The sequence below is a fragment of the Aricia agestis genome, chromosome 2 (assembly GCF_905147365.1).
Source record: "Aricia agestis chromosome 2, ilAriAges1.1, whole genome shotgun sequence".
Taxonomy (NCBI): Eukaryota; Metazoa; Arthropoda; class Insecta; order Lepidoptera; family Lycaenidae; genus Aricia; species Aricia agestis.
In genome coordinates this window covers 20,545,176-20,571,277 of record NC_056407.1, presented here as the reverse complement: position 1 = coordinate 20,571,277, position 26,102 = coordinate 20,545,176, and the positions used below count along the sequence as shown (strand labels likewise).

At 34.8% G+C, this 26,102-nt stretch overlaps 1 protein-coding gene across 1 annotated transcript in view; it reads right to left on the bottom strand.

The window, feature by feature from the left end:
• Nucleotides 1-6,371: 6,371 nt before the first annotated feature.
• The window catches only part of LOC121737844, a 166,810-nt gene continuing 147,079 nt past the window's right edge, over nt 6,372-26,102 (bottom strand). The window contains exons 6-7 of the mRNA XM_042129578.1: nt 19,726-19,873; nt 6,372-6,642 (exon numbers count right to left, since the gene is read on the bottom strand). Of these exons, the coding sequence (XP_041985512.1) occupies nt 6,554-6,642; nt 19,726-19,873 (237 nt within the window). The 3' untranslated portion in view covers nt 6,372-6,553. The remainder of the gene's footprint in view (nt 6,643-19,725; nt 19,874-26,102) is intronic.

The following is a 26,102-nucleotide window of genomic DNA, read 5'->3' as shown; positions in this document are numbered from 1 at the left end:
ATCTGTTCCTAGATCAAACAAAATAGTGACATCTACGTCGCTATAATGGTATCAGTGGAGTTGCTTCAATTTTATATTGAAAGATAATAAATGATACATTGTGAGCCCAATATGGGAAAATAACAACTTTTTTATATTATTATGAAGTTTACACCATTATTACAACGACCGACACTTATACAGGGTGTAACAAAAATAAGTGATAATATTTTAGGGTGTGTACGTGTTCCTTGTAGAGAGTTCACTGTGAAAGTAGCAGCGCTGAAAGACCAAAATTTTTTTTCACTTTTGTATGGGAAAACTCGTGACGCTCGGGCCCTTGCCCATACAAAAGTGAAAAAATTTTTTCGTCTTTCAGCGCTGCTACTTTCACAGTAAACTCTCTACAAGGAACACATACACACCCTATAATATTATCACTTATTTTTGTTACACACTGTATACAGTGTGTAACAAAAATAAGTGATAATACTTTAGGGTGTGAACTCTCTACATTTAAAGGAACACGTACACACCCTAAAATATTATCACTTATTTTTGTTACACACTGTATACAGTGTGTAACAAAAATAAGTGATAATACTTTAGGGTGTGTACGTGTTCCTTTAAATGTAGAGAGTTCACTGTGAAAGTAGCAGCTCTGAAAGACGAAATTTTTTTTTCACTTTTGTATGGGCAAGGGCCCGAGTTTCCCTATACAAAAGTGAAAAAATGTTTGGTCTTTCAGCGCTGCTACTTTCACAGTGATCTCTCTACGAGGAACACGTACACACCCTAAAGTATTATCACTTATTTTTGTTACACCCTGTAGAATTGACGTCATGAAAATAGTCGAAGGTCGTCAGTTCAAAATGGAATTGAAGGGAATTTTATACAATTTTGATAACATAAAAATTGACAACATAATATAAAACATGTAGGCAAGATATACATACTTCCGGTTTCCATCATCATTTGAAACTTATACTGCAAAAAGTATTTTCATAAACTACGACAGTAATTTTTATGCTACAATCTTAGCCTTTTCAGGGCCTGTAGACAAGTGGCAAAGCGCTAACGCTAACGCTAACGCTAGCGCTACAAAATGTATGCGATTTGACATAAGTCATCGCTTCGCTAGCGAATACTAATGTCAAATCCCATACATTTTGTAGCGCTAGCGTTAGCGTTAGCGTTTTGCCATTGTCTACGGGGGCAGGACTGGATCTTAAATAAAATTATTAATGACTAAAGTAATTAGAAAGAAGTATTGCCAGTCCAAGTTTCACTCCAGTGTCAATGGAATCTATCAGAACGGTGCTTCATTTGATGAAACACGTAAATTCGGGTTGGCACAACTACGAAATATTAACAATTAAATATAGACCAGATTCAGTCGTATTAGAGTATATTTTACATCGAACTACTATCTAACCACGATGTCGCTTACAGGCCATCCTTTCCGGCTATTTACAATTTTTATTATAATACTCATGCACCCTAGCATTTACGCATTTAAAATATATTAAATATATCATTTGTTAAACTTAACAATATTTTCGGTAAACATAAACTACTAACATAATAAATTATAATTAAAATGTTCTCATCGATAAGTACTTAAACATTACTTATTACGTAAAAAGTTTCTTAATTTGTTGTTGCCTCTTTGAGCAGATCTTATAATAAATTAAAATTAAAAAAAGAAGCGTATAAAAAAGAATATACAGTATTTTGTTTATTTTTTGTAAAGTGTGTTCTTTCAATTTGCTTTACGCTGATTAACCACTAATTGGGTTTACACTTTTAAATTTAATGTAAGTTCAATCTATTCATACGTTAACACAAAAAAATACAACCTACAGTGTAATTACGATCTCAATATTGGATCAGCAACTGTGTTTTATAAGTCCTCTGACATTATTTGGAATTATACAATTAAATTTATTTATATTATATGATTATATAATGAAGTATGCTTGGCTGGATTATTTAGTCCGCGTGTTTTGGCCGCTATACCGTGTGATCTCACCTTATATCTCAAATGATATAAAAAACACAATTATTGTAATCTTGCGATGTAACCGCCAAACCGCGAGTTCAGGCGGACGTATTTTAATCGATCCTTACAATGGTATTGGCCAAAAATTGATATAATAAAAATCATATATGTATATATATATATATATATATATATATATATATATATATATATATATATATATATATATATATATATATATATATATTTCCGTTGTCTGGTTAGATAATAAAAAATTATATTATTATTATTAACCCTTATTACAGTTCTAATATTTTTTTAGCTTTTACAACATTCAGCCACAATGTTTTAACAAAAGCTTAAATACAATGATTACATTAATGAATAACCACATTTGAAGAGCAACATTCAGAAATAATTAATAATAATTATTATTGAAAAATTATTATTATGAAATAATGATTTCAAATTGTTAATATTATGGAATTATTATACTCCTAATATCAAGATTGTATTTTCTATCGTAATTCAAGACGTGAGTGGAAGAATAAGGTAAGTAACATGAAAAAACTTGCTGTATTTTTGCTTAAATTGAGGCTTAAGGGCCGGAAAAATTATGTGAAATAGAAAAACTATGGATTATATGTGTAGTCAGATATATTGACTAGGTTATGAAGTAGACAAGTTACAAGTTTTATTAAAATAATTAGGGAGAAAATGAGTTATTGTCCGTATGTTACGAAATGTTACTTGTTCGATTCTTCCACTCACGTCTCCAAATTATGTTAATGAATATGGAATGTTATTTCATTTATTACATTAATAACTTAAACACCCTCTCTTCACAATTAAAATAAAGTATGTAAGGTTATTGTCAAAGTTTAACCAGTTACTATAAAATATTTACAATGACTATGTTAATTAAGTACTTAAAACTAGGAAAAATATTTCTAGGATGGCCTGTACTTTTCATTGATTGTGGTCCCATACCGAATGTTACTCATAACTGATTTAATTACTCGTGTAACGGACTGAGGCTGCGTTTCCACTGGAGCTGAGATAAGTTGTGTTGCGAGGAATGTGTTTTACAAGAACCAATAGAATCGGAAAAACACCAGCAAATAAGGCGTTTCTTTTGGTTCATAAAAACACATTCGAAACGCAGCATTATAGTGTATTTTAATTAATTCAAAAATTTCAAACATATTCGATGAATAAACAATGATACGAATAATTTTAAAATTGTGTGACTCGAGCCACATTTGGTATCCACGTGTCACAGATGAAGAATGTTAGCAGATGTTTATGATATAATTATACACATAAGAAAAGAACATGATTATAGAAACTAAAGTTTTACAAGAAAACTGGGCCTTGGATTCCACACAGGGTTCTTTGTACCGAAAAAGTACAGAGTTCTCATCGAATGCTGGTATAATCGCTATAAAATCGCAAGTAACAAAAACTATAAGTTACTAGACAGCAGAAATACCTATTTATTTGTTTGCTTCGAATAGGCTCTGAAATTACTGGACTAATTTTGAGATTATTGTTAAAACCGAATAATAATTTTATAATAGATGTCTAATTTTCACATTTTACATTTTCATGTTAATAAACAAACCAGTTCCGATTTTATATTTTAGCATATCAACCAAGCATTATGAGTTCATATTAATATGAAATAAAAATAAATAGTTCTATTTTATTTACAAAATTGTCAAAGTACTCGATGATATTTGTACAGTTGGGTTATTTATATAGAGCTCTTTACTATCGGTTCGGGACCATGTGTTTTACTCTTGACTAGCGTGTGCAAATTCTAGTAATATATTATGTTGCAATTACATTAGTACAGTAAGGGTTCCCACACAAAACTGCGTATTCGCATCGCATCGCATCGTGATGTCATTTTTAGGGTTCCGTACCCAAAGGGTAAAGACTTCGATGTCAGTCTGTCCGTCTGCTTGTCTCCAGTCTGTAACTCAAGAACGCTAACAGCTAGAGAAATGAAATTTTAACAGCTTATGTATATCTGTTGCCGCTTTATCAACAAAATATACCAAAAACAAAGTAAATTAAATATTTAAAGGGGGCTCCCATATAACAAACGCGATTTTTTTTGCCATTTTTTGCACGATTTAAATGATGGCAATAGATAGGCACCTGAAATATTCACAAAATACTCAATTGTATTAATACTTTAATAATGAATAATAAAATTTAAATAAAATAAATAATTAAGGGGGGCTCCCATACAAAAAAACACATCCTTTTCCTATTTTTGTTCTATAATTCCTTCGTACGCGAGTCCAACTCGCACTTGACCGATTATTATTATGAATTTTGTCGCAGATATTGGACTGTGTTGGTAGATTTGTCACTTGACCTTTCGTTTTTGTAACGTGTCCAACATATTTTACTACTTATTCGATGGCGCATTCTTGGCTTCATCAAAAGACTTTCGATGTGTAATAATCAATTATTTTACAAATTAAGTGTATTTATCCCATTTAACTAAATTCTGCTTAGTATTCGTCTGATCAGCCCTTAAATGTAATGCTATAGAACATAGGCAAATTAAATTCATTTCGATTTAGATTCGTAACCGCTGTCCAAACATACAGGGGTTTAACTTCGGTCGAAAAGCAAACGGTAGTAATGTTTACGTTCTGTACACAAATCACTCGACAAATCTTACCACGATGAAAGAGATAAGCTTTTTCATGCAAGGTTTATGGCCAGAGCACCTAGCCAGCATATTTTCTTTATCGTTTCTTTATAGAATCACTGACCAAAATGTATGGAATTGACATGATAAATCGAATATCGACTTCATGTTATGATTGAACGCTTATGTAAATTCCATACATTTTTGATCGGCAAGTCTTTAAAAAGCGATTAAGAAAACGTGTTGGGTTACATCCCGGTGTGTAATGGGTCATAAAACTTGTAAGAAAATTGCGGCCCGCCCCGCTGCGTCTCATCACAATGTGCTAGTAGATTTAATGATCAAATCAATCACGTGTATAATACATATAATAGCTACTATCTATGAATAGTATTTGTCGTAGTATAATAGTATTCGGACGAAACGCGGCCGGGTTTCCGTATAAAATGGTGTAATTGCTTTAAAAATAGACAATGTTGTATGGGCGTAATAATTCGGCGTAATATTCGTTCGATTTTTATTTCAAATACAATGAAAAAGTAACAAAACCCCAAAATACACGAAATATATTCATTTCACGAGGAAAATATACAAAAGAGATCATAAAATTCATGGAAGTACCATTGGTATTGTTGACTCTTCATACATGTTTTTGGAAATAAAGTAAATTTGCACCGCATTGCCAGGAGTAACACACGATATTTTTCAAATATATACATTAGAGCAGCTTAGCCGTGTCCTCATATTCTGTGCACAATTACAATTAAATACTGTATTTCGTTCTCTTAGGCCCATTTGCGCAGATCTGGGTTAAAGTTAACCCCGGATTGAACGTCATCTCTTTCGTTAAAATATATGAAGAATGTAAGAGACAACACATTATTTAAACCGGTATTAACTTTAACCTGGATCTGCGCCAGTGGACCTTAGGTTGCATTTATATGTGTCCTCGCAAACTCGCATTTTGACCGTTACATCGTGAGATAACAAGACGTAATAATTGTATGTAATTTTTCTTTTAAATAGCGGCGCGGTCGCGTTATCAGAGAAGAGGGCGACTAACCCAATAAATCAAACATCGTCCTTCTCTCTTCACACTCACGCCCATCTTTTATATGCCAGGTGAAAAAAGACGACACGGAATTATCGGCAAGTGTTTTATACAACATTTCAAAATTCCGCCAGGTCAGTGTCTCAATAATAGTATTTTATACAACGTGTTAAAATACTAACTTAGTTTAATGCACGGTTACGGCAATATATGAAAAATTCGTGAAAATTAGATGCATCTTTGTGATTTTTTCTATCAAGAAAATTTTAAGATATCGTGATTTCGCTCTGATCAAATTCTCGGAAATATAATGTAGTATCTATGTTTAGAAAATGAACCAATTTGGGGCTTATTTCCAAGTAAAAAAATGAATTATAAAAAGTCAATTTTGGGTTAGTCGCCCACTTAACATATAATTTCTTCTCATCTTGCTTTGTAGCCGCCAAGCCACGCGATCGGAGGGACGCATAAAAATCGATCTTTAAGTTATCTTAAATCACACTTAATTGCACCGATTCGAGTGATCTAGATTCTATACTCTATTGCAGTCTTCCCCAAAGTGGGCGATAACGCCCCCTTGTCGGTGCTGAAGGTCTAAAGGGGTGTGGAACCCAGAAAAAAAATGGGGGCGTTGTGTAGAGGCTTAGGGCGGTTGATTTGTAATTTAATTTCATCTGAATGCATTTTGAATTGAAACAATGGCTACAACGCTACAACATAATTTGTTCTCAAAGTGGACAGTAGACAAAATAAATTTGGGAACCCCTGCTCTATTGTATGTATTTCTGTCTTTGCCCCAGTACGATCGCGGTCAGATAGTAAGTGCCTAGCTAGGTATGGTCTTACCACCTTATCTAATAACGTATGGCACAATTAGAGTTATGAGTACACTCGCCTGCACCAACCTCCACGGCATTATACTCCGGATTCCGAAGGCATCTGTAACAAAATAAGTCTATTAATATATATCTAACGCATACATACAGGCTATACACATATTTAATAATATACCCAAACAACTTAAGGAACTACCCTCGAACAATAAATTTAAAAAGGAATTGACATCTTGGCTTATGGAAAATTGTTTTTATGACTTAAAAGAATTCATGGTACATAGTAAAAAATGGTACTAAACTTGTTTATATAATTAATTATGATGGAATAATTATACTAGGCTTATTTTTTTTTTTTGACACAATAATATGTTTTGACGTAATTTTAATTTTAAACTATTGACTATGAATTATATTTGACATTAGTTATTATTTATGATGTGCATTTTGACTTGTGAAATTTTATATAATTAGTAATTACCTATAAATTATTATTATGAATTATGATGTGTTAAAATGATTTACTTTAAATTATATATACCATTATTGTCTCGCTATTTGAATAATGTATTGGTTGTTAATTTCATATTGATAGATATTATTAATTAGAGGACTTAATTTTGCATTGCACACCATTTTAATATGGTAGAATGAAAGATTCAATTGTATAATATTTAGACCAATTTAGAATTAAGACCAACCTGTACTTCGTTCTGGCAATAAATGAATTATGAATTATCTAAAATAAATAAAAATAAAAAAAATGTTCTTATTCTTATCTTTAATTTTTACGTTTGACGTTTAAGCTGCTCTATTTTCTAAGAGCCTGTTTCACCACTTCCTGATAAGTGCCGGATAGGCTATCCACCACTTAACTTGACAGATAGAGTATGCAGAATCTGTCAAAAAAGTTGTGGATGGCCTATCCGGCACCTTATCAGGAAGTGGTGAAACAGGCCCTAAGTATCGTTAGTAAAAAATATTATGTAAAATTCCAATAGCTTTGTCCACACTGTGCTTTTTCTGTTCGTCAAGGCCATGCGTTATAGCGCAGTCAACAGCGAACGTGAGGCATGCTCGCGACGCATGCCCTCTGACCGTATCCAAAACTTCAAGAATGACAATATTGGCGTATTCAATTAAGTATTAAATGCGCCAATATTAAAGTTGATGATGAAAATTGAAGATGAAAGTGCAGAGTGTGGACATAGCTAATTACTTACTACCCATTGTCTCAGTTTAGTTGCTATTCAATGCATTAACAAGGATAATGGTAACGCATTGAAGAGCAGATGCGTATACTAAACATACAGGCTTATAACAAAACAAAGTGATATCATACTTCATGGTATGTGTGTTCCTTAAAGCTGATTGCACATTTGTCCGCACCGTACACGCCGCATTTCGTGATGTCAAATCATACTTGACGAATGCGGCGTGTACGGTGCGTGCGGTATTAGCCGCGTACTAAAGAAGCGAGCAGTATTGCGAGGCAGCCTCGCGAGGCAGTTGCTCGGTCGGTCAGGACGTGCCTCGCTCGAGCATGCCGCGGCACGAGCCGAGCGTTGTCGGTTTTTCGCCGATGTTAAAAGGCGCGTCGGTACGTTTGCCGCGCTCACTAGGCACGTCCTGACCGACCGAGCAACAGTCTCGCGAGGCTGCAGCGCGTACTTAGTACTTTTTAGCGAGGCATGTAGCATCGCTAAAAAGTAACAGACAGAGTATAGACACACCCTAAAGTATTATTGCTTTCTTTTGTAAGATATATTGTGTTCTTCCATCCATATATTTTTATAATATATGGATGGAAGAACACAATAATATTATATATACATTCTAAATAGGGGCATCGACTACTTTTTGTTGCACTGAAATTTACACCTTGAATAAACAAACCATTGCTAGATAATAATATGTTAAGAGCAATTTTTAATTAAGCAATCACAGCTATGCTTCGGTCGAGATTAAGATTATCCGGCATTGTAATCCCGAAGGAAATTCGTACCCTAATTTCCCCGATTGAAGTTTCTCGAGCCCTCAAATATTTAAATTACCATCCATAAATCATTTTCTAAAGAAACATAAACTTATTTCCCCTTTTGAATCCAGTATTGCCAAAACACTTAAAAAATAAAACATTTTTAGGTATGCTGTGTGTAACTAAACAAAATAATAATACTTTAGGGTGTATAGTATATACTGTATACAGTATACTGTGTGTCTTTTATTTTATTTACTGTGAAAGTAGCAGCGCTGAAATAGTTACTTTTAACTTCAGTGATACAATGAGAAACGTCCTAAGCAAATGTTACGAAATTGGCCATACAAAAATTTTAAAAAGTAACTTCTTCAGCGCTGATACTTTCACAATGAACTTTATACCACGGACATATAAAGCACACAAGTTGTTTTATTGGTATTTGTACAGGGTGTCTATTTAAATTTATTATTTTTTAACAACATATTGAACCCGACTTCCAAGGTAAAACAGTAGAAATATTTGTAATGAACCAAAAAGTATGAAATAATTCTTATTTTATATTAGTTCTTTTTCAGAATTCGCCTAAGCTTCAATTATTACTGCACTCAATATTATATAAAAACAACAAAATACCCGTAGGTACACGTTTGGAACACAAAACCCAAATATTGCCTTAACGCTGGTAAAAATTAGGCACCTATAATTGCCTTATTTTCTAAACTTTATTGAGTGAAGATGGTGGTGATGATATTAAGTCCTCATGACATATTATTAGATACTGTAAGGGGTAGTGGCAAATGCTTACAGTTATAAGAGCTATATTTAAATTTCCAAGCTTATATCTTTACAGGCTCAGAAGTTCTGTTCAATGTCTTTGACTCATTGTTATTTGGTAACATTATGTTTGAGTTAATAGAAACAACGTTATAATCATTTTGTGCGTTTCAATAAAGCTTAAGAAGTTCAATCGATTACTCATGGATCCCATCATCAGATTACCACTTTTGTGAACATTACCATGGGACCAAAATCGGATTATGCCCTATACAACAACAAAAGAATTTTGAAAATCGAACTACAAACAGCGAAGTTGGGGTTGAACATACAAAAATATATACAGACGAACATATAACTTTCTCCTTTTTGGAAGTCGAATAAAAATGATTTAAATCTTCTTTATGCGCATAATATTCAATAAATATTTATTTATTTATACATTTATTTGCCAATACTTTACTTTTTTCTCTAACCATCGCATCGTCAACGCCAGTGGCCGGAATGGTACGGATTTCTAGGAAGCACTTTTAAAAAACGCGTAGCTGTGGTCTGTGCCAATATTCCACACCAGCAACTAGCATTAAATGCTTATATAATATCTTTAAATTCATGTCACCATTCAGACGTGGGAGAGCCATCCTTCGGCACGAATGGGCCGGCTCGACGGGAGAAATACCACGTTCTCACAGAAAACCGGCGTGAAACAGCGCTTGCGCTGTGTTTCGCCGAGTGAGTGAGTTTACCGGAGGCCCAATCCCCTACCCTATTCCCTTCCCTACCCTATTACCCTATTCCCTCTTAAAAGGCGGCAACGCACCTGCAGCTCTTCTGATGCTGCGAGTGTCCATGGGCGACGGAAGTTGCTTTCCATCAGGTGACCCGTTTACTCGTTTGCCCCCTTATTTCACAAGGATGAATAAATAAAAATAAATAAAACATTTTATTTAGATTCAATCTAAAATCGTAAAGACTTTTCCGTTTTCCTGAAGTTTCGAGCTCGCTTTAATTGTTCAAACTACTCTCCGATGGGCCTGATGAATACTTAATACCGTGTATTCGGACAGTGAATTAGTTTGTTGAATTTTAATCAGCCAACTGCTTTACAACATTCATACAAAATCAGATGTTTTATAAATGAGCCATTTCGTTTTGTATGTAAATAGTTACAGAATGGAGTTTGTTGGTGCTGTAACTGTTACAGTTGTTTGTTATACTTGTATTTCTAGATGGAAGTGTATTTTTATTTACAGAGTTGGATATATTTTATTTTGTAACGCTTTCACAAGTTCATTAAGTCTTAAATGCAATATATTCATGTACTAACATATTAAAATGATTTTGATGCGTTTTCATTACTAGAGGCGTTAAAAATAAGTTTAACTACAAAATCACTTCTACGCGGCAATAGTAAAACACTATTAAAATGTCAAGAGGCGTCACTAATTGCAATTTATATTGCTTGTATGTATCAGCAAGGTGCTCCCGTCTCGTCTTATTGTAGAGTAAACAGGCCCTTAGACTTATGCTACACTCCTAGTCCTAAAAGAGTCAACAACTATACACAACTAAATGCCGCCAGGAACTTATGTGCCAAAACTTATCGCGCGGGATACCGTACATTTCTTGGGATGAAATTAAGTATCTTATGTTCTTTCCCAGGACACAAAGTATATCCATACCAAAAGTTCAGATTAATTGGTTCAGTGGTTTGGGCGTGAAGGGGTAACTGACAGACACTTTCGCAATTATTATGTTAGTGATAAAATATAAATTAATAAGAATAAAAAATGTTTTAATTTTGAGTAAATTTGAATCAAATCTTTTCAGAATGTTTACGTGATGGCAGCTACCGCTGGTTTGGAATCTAACCCGGCGAGAAGAACCGGCGTAAAAAACTCACACGGGATCTTTTACCAAATAAGTGGGAAAATTTAGTCTAGTAGAAAAAATATGGATACGATTAAATTATTCAGCGATACACTTTTGTATAAAAATGCTAATTGTATTTTGTGCCAGCCATTTTTAAACACGACAGCAACAGAGTATGTTATTTGCAATGGATGGTTTCGACTCGTAGAGTTTTAAGATATAAGCAAATAATATTAAAATTTTCTGTTTTTAGAGACTATTTCATACAATGTGCATTTACGATAGATCGTTTTCATTGTCTTGGTGGCCGAAATAACACTACTACTAAACGATGACGTTTGTTTAGTAGTTTAGTAACGCGAATCAAAAATATACGTTCACATTGTACCATCAAAGAACTTGATTCATATTCTGATAATGGACCCACGTCATTTATACACGGACACAATATCAATTATCACGTGGTACAACATGATAATTAATATTGTGTCGGCTGTGTTGGTTGAGCAACCAAATTACATAGGTCTGCCTATGAAACAACTTCTCTGATAGTACCATTAAGGAAATTGATTCCTATATGTAGTTGACAGAACAACGTCATTTGGTCGGATCATGTTAATTGTTAATTTAACGTTAATTGTGATCTGTCGGCTGTGTTTGACGTAACGCGACCAAACTATGTAGGTCCCCCATCTGCCTAGGAATCATCTACTCTGATAGTTTTGTTTTGTTGTTTTATGTTCGGAAATAATTATAGTACTTCTCTTTTTTAATTGACGCTAGCATGGGAGCAAAATGGTGTATTAAAAAAATATGTAATCGGTGTATGCGAATCTGACGACTGGTGAATTAACAACAGAAGAGCCTTTTGTTGTGGCATAATAAAACACTGCAATTAGCCGTTCGGGTCCAACAATGTGGACATAACAATTATAATACTCATTTATGCAGCTAAGTACGTCATTATTATAATGAAACAGTCATTTCGTCGTTACATAAAAGCATTAATGTATCCCCAGCTAGTCATTTCACTGCCAAAGCCACATCTAGAACAATAATTCCGTCATTATTTCCAATCAGATAAAATTTTCAACATAGGTAGTTTTGTGTTACTTTTTGTAGCTTTGATGGCTTTAGTTGTTGATGTTTATTGTTTTTCATGTCGTAAAAACACAGCTTAAGTATTTAAATATTATAATACTTGAATTCATGAGTGGATGAAAATATGGTAACTAAAAATGTTTTGAAAAATTTCCATTTTTTCGTGGAGGGTTTAGGACCGGAAAATTATTATGAATTCTGTAGGTATTTAACTAGATAAATAAGCAAGATAATTAAGTAGATAAGTTACATGGGCTGTTCAAATAATGAGGTAAAGTAATTGCTCTTATTTTTAAATAATTACTTTATGATGGTATGTATGTATGGTGTGGTATAATGGTATCAGGTATGAGGTGATTGTAGGTAACATACGAACCCTAAAACAGCAAAGGAGTACGTCCATTAATTGTTTAATATAATTAGTTCATCTATTATCTAATATTAATAAATAATGTTAATGGGTTAGGACACGAAATGCGGAAACTACCGAATTCGGGTCATCCACTGGCGCAGCAACAAAGGTTTAACAAAGGTTTCTCGTTAATATTAATAACAAGATTCAACAGATTCTCTCAGCTCGTAGGCTCTTTTGATGAATTGTGGTTTTGTAGGGTTTACAAAAACGTTAATAAAAACTTTGCAATGTTACAAAGAGCTCACGATAATAATAAAAGAAAATGTGGCACTCGGGGACTGCCGCAGTAAAGCTATTGCGTAGCATTTAGACTACAGCTGTCTAGTCGCACACACACAAACACCGTGCCGAACTGAAACGAATTAGGCAATGCACGGCTTTCAACGCCGTACCGCTGTGCCGGTCTAAGTGGGATGTGTTAGGTCTATTTTCGTTACGGAATTTCTTGATTCTATCGCCACGCTCAAAGCCCGCAATAAAAGCTATGAAATAGCTTAAAACATCGTCACCAAAGCACACAAATGGCCTAATATAATATTACATTCCCATTCTCCATGGAAGCCAAGATTTGAGGGTCATCCGTGATGTTGATGATTATTCGTTGTTACAAATTACAATAAAATGGTATGTCCTGTAAGGACAAGATTGACAAAAGAGGAAGAAAAATCCAAAAGCATTCCTTGTCAGATTCTCGAAACGGTTAACGTACCGAACATTTTATTTTAAATACTGCAATAATTCCTTATACTTTTTCATCCATTAAACGAGTATAAAATTATGTTTTCATGTATTTTCTTTATAAGTTTTCTTTACAAATATGAGGCACAGTAAAACAATCAAAATTCTCTATTCTATCATGAATATACTTAATAATATAAATGTTTCTAATACTTACTAATAAATTAATAGAAACAGTAAAAATCACAGCTACGCGTAATAGAATTTCAAAAGAGCGTTCACGTTGGTAGGTCACGTAATATTCAAATCTTCTCTTGAAATTAATAAGAAATGTAAGTAAATCTAAACTTAAAAGGAATTTCTCTAATTAGTTTAGTTAAGGGATTTGTGTCAACGCCCCACGTATTTAATTTACTCACGTATTAAAACTCTTTTCGAACATTTTCGTTTAGCATACGAGAACACGTTTATTAAATTCATAACATTTTATACGGCGCTTTACGAAACACAATATTGTAATAAAAAATATCTTCCAAATCGGAATTATTGTGTACCTAAATATAATAATATTATTAATGTATTTGAGGTATATTTTAAGTTTTCGAAAGATAACATCATTATAAGATCTCGGGTGGCTGCATTTTGGCACAGACTGCGCGGCTCAGGCAATAGGCTACTCGAGGCTATCTCTGACGACTACTACAATAATCTTATGTACGTGCGGTGGATCTCTGTTCACATGAACCAGAACAAAAAGTGATTCTTTTTTTTTTCTGTGTAACTTCCCCTTTTATTTTTTCCCTATACAGTGTTAACATTATTTTACTTGTAACTTTACATAATATTTTACACATATCGTGTTATGGGTACTTATGCCTGAAATAAAGACTTTTATTATTTATTATTATTATTATTATATTTCTATACATTTTTTAGTTAAATACTGTAGAATCAACATGATTTGAGTAATTCCACGTAGCACTCGCCACCACACACATAATTGTGACTAGTTCCTGACGTCTGTCAACGTCACTCATCCATAGTGCACGAGACAATGTTATTAACAATACACTACACCTACAAATTATAAGCTGATATAAGGTACCGCGAATAGAAGTATCAGCTATACACTCTTGTTTAACAATATTTCTCAATAAATCCAAAAACTAAATAGCTTTTGTGTTCATGATAAAATATTTTAAAACAATGGTCGACAGACTATAACCGCTATTAAAAAAAAAAAACTTGAGAGGTATCAAGGGACACCCGGATAGATCGAAGTTATAAAAAAAGAGAGAGAGACAGAGAGAGAAACACGTGCTACCACACGGCTTACAACTATAGCATTTTTGCTCTAGTTGTAATATACCGACACTTTTGTGTCATGTCGTTACAACTTTTTCTAGCCCCCTTTCGCAACGCGCGATAAGGAACTTCGTTCCAAAAACATTACCAACAAAATTTAAATGAACAAAGAATTACAGTTTGATTAGGCAGTTAATCACAGGCTTAAGGCTAGTAATTCTAAGCGCTAACGCGCTACGGTTTATGCGATTGGTCCCTACACAATTTTGTTATTAAAAAATAAAAGATTTCAATAAACTCTAGTTATCCAAGATATTGTGAGCCTCAAAGTAATAACTACATTTTTATACTGCATTGTCAACTCGTAACAATTTCAACAGTATCGTACGCCTAGAATATTGTAGGTACTATCAGAGAGATTCCTAGGCAGATAGCGGACCCAAAGTAATTTGGTCGCGTTAAGTCATAATATATTATATAACATTTTTTTTTAATAATAAATCGCCCATGACTATTAACAATGTCGGATGTGAAAAACGACAACTTTAGAGGAGAGCGATTCAAAGTCTAAATTGTGCATAACTTTTTATTTATTTCAAGTAGCATCATGAAATTTCAGGGTAATACTATAAAAAGTATTTACGTTTTATATGTTATTATGAGTATCTCGTATTTTATGCCTAAATATGAGAAAACTCACTTCTGACCTTTTTAACGGGGTACGAGTAATGCTGATTTGTCGGAAGTGCCAGAACCGACATTGTTGCTTGTAGAAAATCGATGATTGCTTGTCGGAAGTGACATTAACGTCATTGTTAAGTGATAACTGTTAATTTAAAAATATCTTGCATGTAGAAATGACCAACAAAAACGACAACAATTTAAAGAAAAAAAAAATATTTTTATGGACTTCTGTCAAATAAAACGCACAAACAATGTACGTATGAAAATACAAAACATTTCTTATGGTTTAAATAATTCGAAAAATCAAATTTTCATCCGAAATGAAAACTTACAATTAAAAATTATTACCAACACTATTTTGTTGACTTTTTGATAGCATAACTTAAATGAACTAAAGAAATTAAAAAATATATATTATTAATAAAGAGAAAAAGTTTGTTTTATTCGTATGTTGGTTTGTATTGAATGGGCTCAATAACTACTGAACAAATTTTAAAAATTATTTTCTAGAAAGAAAGCTACATCATTTGCAAAGAACACAGGCTAGGTATCATTCTGAAAAATATTAGGGATCCTACCGAAAATAGCAAAATATAACTCAAAGTGGAAAAAATTTGCCAAAAATTTCATTATTTCGCTTCCGCTACGAAAAATACTGATGATACATCAAAATAATGTTGTACATGTTAATAGTACTCATCATTATCTACAAAAAAGCCCACGGTAGCTTATGTCTATCTTTTATTGTTAACGAATAATAACCATTACTTTCATTAAAAAAATTACTTCAAATCATCTCCTTCTAGCGTGACTTTTTTGCATATTCGTTATTAATCCTTACCTACATAAATATTAACATATTAATTGGAATTAAGTGAAAAATAGAATTGTCCTTTAAATTAATACCATGGGCCAAATATTTTAAAAGTAAGGACGGTTTGAATAATGCGCCCGCGCCGATGCGGCAACGGCAGCGGCTACCACGAATGTGTAATAGAAAATATTATATTTGCAAGTCGAACGACCGGCTATCGATCTCATCTAGATCTTCCAAATATGCTGGAGAGATGATAGTGTCTAAATGTGTGAGGAATACAGAAAGTACTGACGAAGGACTGACTGTTTTGCAGGCCCATGAAACGAAGTTCGCGGAGTCAAGTAGTTCTTAAAAATTTCTACATTTTAGGACACTTACGTACCACCACTACCTTTGTTTACATGAAAAATTGAGATTAGTATTTATTAGATTAATTATTCAAAAGCAAAAAAAAAATTAATTATTCATCCGAGATTTTCTCTGATCCATTGTGGTATTTTAAATAGCATTTTAGATATTATTTTTGTGAATTATGTCACTTTTACATAATTTGAGTAAATCTTTACGTTTGTTGCCTACCTGCTTAATAGCGAAATGCCAAGAAAGTCCGGCTTTATTGCGGCTACTAGTCACCAAATCGCAAAACCATGAAAAATACGATTAATAAATAAAAAAAAAAAAATTCATTATGTATGACATGTGCCAACAAAAACCTAATTTTCGCACAAAAATCACCAATTTTAAAGCCTTCTGAAATTTCTTAAAAGTCGGTAAGCAACGACAGATATGGTACAAACTACAAGCGGCATTTAATCAATGAGAAAAGTAAATGAAATGATTATGATTTAGTACTATAGACATTTTACCAATTTATAAATCCACATAACAATGTCGGAAGTGGCACTACCGACAATTTAACCATTTATAAAACTGATTAAAAATGTCGTATGTGGTACTACCGACATTTTACACGTTTGAAAAACTGGTTAAGAACGTTGGATAATAATAATAATAATAATATCTTTATTTCGACCAAAAATAGAAGTTACATAAGAAGCCTCTAACCGCTGCACTAGTGTTGACTGTATATCAGAGGCCAGCGTCCTCGCCCATGTAGTATTATATTATTAGTAAACATATATTCAATATTTAAACTACAAAAAGAAACTTAAATAGTAAAAGTAGGTAAGTACTTAATCTTACCATAGACTGTAAGTAACAATACAATTCAACAATAAAGACAGAAAAAAAAATACAGAATGAATGGAAGGCTGTCGTTAAGCATTTAGTAGTTAATACAATTTTTTAAACAGTAACATTATATAAACAGTAAGTTATATAAGTGGATGATCGTATACAGTGTATTTTGTGTGTGTACACTTGTATGTGTGTGTGAGCGTAATACAAATAATTACACAGATACATAAATAAATATATATATATATATATATATATATATATATATATATATATATATATATATATATATATATATAATCAAATCTAAAGCAATAAAACATAAGCTACACTGTTAAAAATATTTTATAGAATAGTTAGCGTTAGCTTTGGACATAATATTACCATTAGCATTTTTTGCCTTTTACTATATTTTTCTTCATTTCGTTGAGTACCAAGTTTTTATTGGCCGTGCTGATCTTGTAGACATTGAAAATGGCGTCGAAAAGTAAAAAACTACAACTACGGTAGCAAAAAAACAAGTGACAGTGCGACGTCCATTCCCTCCGTTAACATAGTCGGATGTGGCACATCGTGCGCTCTTACTCGCTTCCACGTTCCGTTAATAACGTAGGTAGTGATTATCCAACATTGTTAGCGGGCTATCCTAGTAATATACGACATTTTTAATGTGGCTATTTCAGAAACCACGCATAATATAGATTTTTTGTTTTCAGCTCATGATAGCCTTGGTTATAAGGACATGTTTTATGAAATAAAACAAAAATGACGATTTTGCACATCCGACATTGTTAATAGTCATGGGCGAAATATCTATGGACGCTTCAAACAACGTCAGTCTGGCCCCGTGGTAAGTACCTGAAGGACTTGTGTTACGGGTACCAGACAACGGAAATATATTTAATACTTTTTATATTATACATAGGTATATTTTTTATATTATACATGTTTTTAAGATTTTTATTACATGATACGCATATTTAATATACATCCATGACCCAGGAACTTTGAAAACTTTTTGTTCCCTCGGCGGGATTCAAACCCGCGACCCCCGGCTTGAGCTACCTACAGCCCACCAACTGAGCCACAGAGGTCGTCAAGACATTGAATTGACATAAGCCGACCAAAATATGACTGTCCGTCAACTGCCTAGGAATCAATTTCCTCCTCTAATGTACCATACATTAAATGTAGCAGCTTCATATTTTAAAAATCAATTTTCCTATTGCCATTATTTTTGTCTGGCTAGGTAATAATTAAACTTTTTTGCTACTCTTACCACTGGAAGCTTATTAGAACCGGCGGTGAAGAAATTGCGAGGCGCGGAAGGAAAATAGCAGCTGCAATCTGTTCCTTTCTTAAACCAGCTTCCTAATAAGATATTCTGTATAATAGCTTTGATTGCTTTCAAGCGCAGTTCAAGATTGCATTTGCCAGGAGTATATTATAGTGTAGTATACAAAAATAATTTAATACCGCAGGTAAAGCCACATTGATTTCGTCCCTCCGACGTTTTACATAGTAAAAGAAATTAATTTATAAACAGTTGACAGACCTACGTCATTTTGTCGGATTATGTCAATTCAATGTAATTTGTATAATATCTTCTGGGTGTGACGTAACGCGACCAAATTACATAGGTCCGCCGTCTGTCTTTGAACTCTCTCTCAACTTCTCTGATAGAACACACCCCTAAAGCACATTCTGCAGCGATAATATAGTAGGGGAGTCTACTGCCTAAAAGGCGATTTCGCGACATGCTCAAGCGTGTGAGATTAGTCACACGTACACAAACACCATGCCGAAGTCCGCCGAACTGAAACGACAATAGACGATGCACGGCAACGCCGCACTGACTGGTTGGAGTGAGAGTTAGGGCGCGATCAGACGTGCGCGTGTTCTGCGCGGGTTGTACTATTATAGCGTATGGGAAAACACGCGCGCGGGCTCTGCGCGGGTTCGTGTTCGTGCTGTGCGCTTGTTTTCCCATACGCTATAGTAGAACACGCGCAAAACACGCGCACGTCTAATCGCATCCTTAGGGTTGATTCAGACCGCAACGCGACGCGTAGATGCATTTCTAAATTAGTATGGATTTGACAGATTCGCAATACGTCTGACGCAATTGAAATCTGTCAAATCCATACAAAAATAGAAATGCATCTACGCGTCGCGTTGCGGTCTGAATTGACCCTAACCAAACGCGTAGACCAAATTAAGAAAATCCGTTAGGGTCGATTCAGAAATCAACCCTAACGGAATTTCTGAATTTGGACGCCGCGCGGCGCGCTCAAAGCCGCGATAAAAGCTATGCAATTTTGGTATTGCAGCTTAAAAAATTTGTAATATTAAAAGAATTACTCACTATTATCTGACACGCGATGTATCGGGAACACGATGGCCTCTCGCGTCTCCGGCAGCGGCGACACGGTGGTCCGGACTATCCTCTCCTCATCGGCCACCTTCTCGTGGCTCCTGAAGTAGATGGAGTAGATGTACGCTGAGCACCGGACCTGGGAACAAATTGGTTTTCTGTGAAATAATACTCTAAACATGCAGGCAGTAAGCAACCTATCTAAGGTATATAAGACCGTAGAAGAGGATGATTGTTTCAAAGAAATTGTACGGTTAAGGAGTGAGCACACTGAGACGGGCCGTGCCGGGGCTCAGCGTGCCGGGGCGCATCGCGAAAATCCGCCTCCATACAATTTGTATGGAAGCGGAAATCCGCTGCGCCCCGACACAGTGTGCGATACGCGCATCCGCTTCCATACAAATTGTATGGAGGCGGATTATTGCGATGAGCCCCGGCACGCTGAGCCCCGGCACGGCCCGTCTCAGTGTGCTCACTCTTTTATTCCGTGATAAACTAAATTTGGCGCAACAGAGCTGCGGGCGTCATCTGGTAAGTATTTTATTATATTTTAAGGGAATTGTTTTGTAATTTTAGAATGATGATGATATTGTGTAAGATGCCATATTTATTTATGTTAAATTAAGTCAAGTCAAATGTGTATTTAATAAAAAGTGGTTGGTTTTTTTAATGAAATAATGGGGCAAACGAGCAAACGGGTCAACTGATGGAAAGCAACTTCCGTCGCCCATGGACACTCGCAGCATCAGAAGAGCTACAGCCCCCCTAGACAAGTGGCAAAACGCTAAGGCTACAAAATGTATGCGGTTTGACATAAGTCATCGCTTCGCTAGCGAATACTAATGTCAAATCCGTATATTTTGTAGCGTTAACGTTAGCGCTAGCGTTAGCGTTTTGCCACTTGTCTAGGGGGGCAGGTGCCTGAGGCCGGCCTTTTAAGAGGGAATAGGGTAATAGGGGAGGGTAGGGAAGGAAATAGGGGAGGGTAGGGGATTGGGCCTCCAAAAACTCACTCACTTGGCGAAACACAGCGCAAGCGCTGTTTCACGCCGGTTTTCTGTGAGCCCGTGGTATTTCTCGGGTCGAACCGGCCCATTCGTGCTGAAGAATGGCTCTCCCACGTTACAGGTACGGAGATCAATAATTAATTTTTGTCTTGGATCAATAAATAATAATTGTGTACTAAATTATGAATATTAGTTCCTACATGATATTTCACTAATAATTGCGCTAGTAATTTTAGTGTTTTGCAGTATTATAGATACATTAATTATAGATAAGCGTATATATTATAATATAACAATTAATATTTAGCACTAATTAATAGCTATCTGATGAAAATCAATGAATTACTACTACATTGTTCTACTACATAAAATATATTACAAGTATAGAATTACAATATAATTATAATAAACATATACATAGCATATACATAGCAAAATAAAAAAAATAGAGGTCCTGAAAATCTTATCTTAATAATATAAAAATATATTGTAATCAAAATATGTCGACTTACTGTACAATAATAATATTGTAAAGCAATCCTTAAAATTTATTTCCCGAATCGGTGCTAGACGTTCTAAAAAAGTAAATTTGTAATCGATTTAGAAAATAAACATCATTCATTTATTTGGGATAGCACATAATATAAACATAATTATTAGAGTGTAATGAGAACTGCTTTTTTCCAAAAATACATTTCAGTGTACTACTAATAAATCCGATAAATACCAAACCTTTTTATCGTGCTAATGGCTGTACGGCCATTGGTAAATTACTATTTTTTCACAAGCATACAGGGCTTAAAACAAAACAGAGATAATACTTTAGACCAGGGGTTCCCAATCTTTTTCAGCTTGGCGCAGTTGCACGTCAATATTTTGTCACGGCGCCTTACTTTACGTAGCTATAGGAAAAAAACTACATAAATAAACACCTTTAATGATTATTATAGTTAGGTTATGCAGGTAAATAATATTAAACAAATATTTTCACTTACCTGCTTCACTTAATGAAAATTAAAATTATATATTTTTTTTATATTCGTGGTTTCGGATAAGGATGCCGCATCGACTCACGGCGCCCCTCTTGCCTTTCCACGGTGCACCAGGGCGCCGCGGCGCACAGTTTGGGAACCCCTGCTTTAGATTGTAGAGTTTAGGGTGTGTATGTTTCCCTTATTAATCATTGAGTTCACTGTGAGATTAGCAGTACCGAAAGAGTTTTATTTGTGATTTGTATGGGCAAGCGACCCTGCATCACAGGTTTGCCCATACAAAAGTAAAAATACGTCACAGTCAACTCTATACAGGGAACTCATTCACACCCTAAAGAATTATAATTTTGTTTTGTTACACCGTGTTTATTGATAGTAAATATACTTATGTGAAAACTGAAATAAATATGAAAGTATAGGACCATGATAGCAAATCATAAAAATGATGATAAAAATTTAAGCTTAACTTTACCATCGTGTTGATAGCAGAAACCTTTAAAAAGCCAACAGCTCAGAATCTATAACAGAATCATATTCTATATTTTACGATAAGTAAATTAATACTTTTATTATAAGTTTTCAGAACGGGAATCTAGTGACACCAACGCCCACATCTGCATCAATATTTAAATAGCCATAAAACTCTCACTTATATTTTATAATGAATGGCAATGAAACGCATAAAAAAAAGGTTTCGTATTTAATTACACATAATAATTATAATTCACCCCTGAAAGTTGAGAACACAAGTAATTCAGTGGAATGGTTCATACGTTATAATCCGCTTTAATTAACTTTGAAACATTTCCAGCGTCCTGACTGCAGCGGAAACATTCGCATTTGACGCCAACAAACTCGAACTTGGCTGCGAACTTCATAAGATACTAATTATGGAGCACAGTTGCTCTTACCGCAGTCTCATCAACATCTCATAATCATTAATCCCTGAAAAATTTAATAAGACTTACTGCATGGGGAATAAGGTGACCAACACATGATAATAAAAATTGCAGTACTCCCTTAAGGCCCTGTATTCCTAGAAACGGACGATTTTCAAGATTTAAAAGTGACAGTAGACACAAAAATATAGTAATTTAAATTCTGAAAAAAATATATGTGTTAGTTAAGGATCTAACACAGTGGAATTTATATTCTATTACACAATATCATGAACTTCACTCGAAAGCGTACCAGCCGAACAAAGGTTCGGCTGGTACGCTTTCAGTCACACACTTTGCGCCTGCTATTTTATAGTTTTTTTGATCGTCGTTATTTTATACATCAATTAAATTGAGTCAAAAAAACGAATCGCCCTAGATATATTCTTTGTCTTTAATTCAGTGCAAAAATTATCTGAAAATTCCAAATAATTTGGACATGGTATGGAAATTTCGTTAAAAGAAGAGGTAACTTTAGGATATTTTTCTATCGAGTGAAGTTCATAATATTGTGTAATAGAATATAAATTCCATGGGAATACTGGCCCTTAAGTTGAACAATACCTAGTAGGTACAACAAAAAATCACTTCAATCGAACTTGTAAGTACTTCCGGAAATATGCGAAGTGCGAACACAAACATAAAAAACACACAAACATGTTACATACACTTTTGAAATTTAGCACATATTTTGTTCAGACGCTGATATATTCTAACATATACGAAAACTGGACAACTGGGCAATATAATATACATACAATCCTTTATTTGAGTTAAATTGTTTACAATCCTTTCTTTGAAGTCTGATAAAAATACTATTATTAAGCTCATCATGTCAACGGTCCTTCTGCCGTTCTATTACACGACATAAAAGTTGGTCTCAGTTCGTTCACTTGACTGAAAAGTTATTCGATGAAATGCTTCATTTTCCTTAAGGTGCTCCTTCACCGGGAGCATTCGCTTGTAATGTAACTTTACAGAGTCGAGCATTAGCATCAGTGAGGGGGAAGGTGCGCATTGTAATGCTCGACTCTCCAGCCGAGCATTACAATAATAATAATAAAAAAACACACTGTATCATTACAATGCGCACCTTGTAATGATACAGTGTGTAATATTATATTATCTTGATACACCTTGCAACATCAACTAGGTATGGAATGCTCAGTCGAATGTTACATTACACGCGAATGCTCGTCAGTTAGGGAGGTAGTATTGTAATGCAATGCTCAAAGTCGAATCTTTAAGGTTACATTACACATGAATGCTCGTCTGTCAGGGAGGTAGTATTGTTATGTAATGCTCAAAGTGAAATCCTGCTCGTGGGTCAGGAAGATAATATTGTAATGTATTGCTCAAAGTCGAATCTTAAATGTTACATTACACGTGAATTATCGCGGTGAGGGAGCACCTTTAGAATACATTAACGTTTCAATTTGTGTTCAAAAGCATTATTTAAGCTCAAGTCTAAGTAAGCCGTCTGATACTGAAAGGTGTACAATGAATCACGTAAATTAACATAAAATGGAAGTGTCTTTAAATATCAGCTTAACTGTAACAAAATCCAAGTATTTTCATCATTATTAAATGTAACATTTTAATTAATGAAACAAAATGAATGGTGTACCTAATTATATGGACTTGCACTACCTATAATGATTTTGTCGAAACCGGTCGTGTATTTTTACTGTAAGTGACCTACCATAGTGCAGTAAAGACAAGAAGTAAAATTTACTTTGTACGTTGGATTCGCTAGTTTATAACAATACCGTATAGTACGATATTGTTAAAAAGTAGATATCCCAAGCCCCAAATTGATAACTTATGTAAAATACCAACAAAAAACAGCCAAGTGCGAGTCGAACTTGCACAAAGGGTTCCTTACCGTTATAGAGCAAAAAGAGGTGATTTTTTTTTATGGGAGCCCCCCTTAAATATGTATTTTATTTTCATTTTATTATAATATAATTTATAACATAAAGGATTTTGTGCAAATTTCAAGTGCCAACCTGTTGCCATTGTTGATATCGAGCAAAGAAGGCCAAAATGTCACGTTTCTTGTATGGGAGCCCCCTTAAATATTATTTATTTTAGTTTTAGTAAGTATTTGTTGTTAAAGCGACAACAGAAATACACAATCTGTGAACATTTCAGAAGTCTAGAGCTATAGCTGTTATTCAGATACAGCCTGGAGACAGACAGACGGACAGACAACAGAGTCCTAGTAATAAGGTCCCGGTTTACCCTTTGGCCACGGAACCCTAAAAAGTCATAAATATAATTATTGTGACATGTGACACCGAAACGGAAAAAATAAATAGAAGGTAAAGCGGGTAAAAGGTTTTTCTTGTAACTCAGCTAACGTTAATTTTAAATCGAGTTGTATGATATTTCAAAAATGCTATAGTCTATATAGACACTCTCTTTATATTTTATACAAGGTACACAAATTTTGTTTTTTGCAGTTTTAAGCTAAAGATTATTTTTTAAATATTTAATACGGAATTAGGAATATAATATCCGAATATAATATCTTGTCCGTGGGAGAGCCATGCTTCGGCACGAATGGGCCGGCTCGACCGGAGAAATACCACGGCCTCACAGAAAACCGGCGTGAAACAGCGCTTGCGCTGTGTTTCGCCGAGTGAGTGAGTTTACCGGAGGCCCAATCCCCTACCCCCCTAGAAATGCCGCAGTTGAAAAACAATTTGTTACCCCAGGAGGGTACCAACTGCGTTGGAGAATCCCTCTCTGGACGTCCATGCTCAGGAACCCCTGGAACTGAACGTGGACGTCCAGGCTGCCCCTCGTATTCTGGGGAGGGCAAAACTGCGCTCCAATCTGCTCGGGGCAAGAGCAAACACACAAAGGCACGCCCCTCGATATTAAACATGGACTTTTGTAATATCAGGGGATTACACTCCAACCTTAATGCCGTCCATTACCACCTTGAGACGGAAAAGCTGGCTTTGCTCTTTTTAACCGAGACGCAGATATCATCTCCGAGTGACACATCATACCTTTCCCACCCAGGGTATTACCTCGAGCACTCCTTTCTACCCAAAGCTGGAGTGTGTGTGTATATCAGAGATGATATCAGCTCTCGCCGCCTCAGCAATCTTGAGGTCATGGACCTATCAAACTTATGGCTCCGCATAGATTGCGACGACCACCCTCGCGTCTATGCGTGCCTATATAGGTCCCATAGTGGTGACCCCGAGACGGACCGACTCTTGGAGCACCTACAAGCTGCTTCAGATTTTGTGCAGCAGCAGATCCCATCCGCAGAGATCATAATACTTGGCGACTTTAATGCCCACCACGCCGACTGGCTCAATTCCAGTAAAACTGATCACGCGGGGAGATCTGTCTGCAACTTTGCCCTTGCGAACGACTTGACACAACTGGTTACTACGCCTACGCGAATCCCA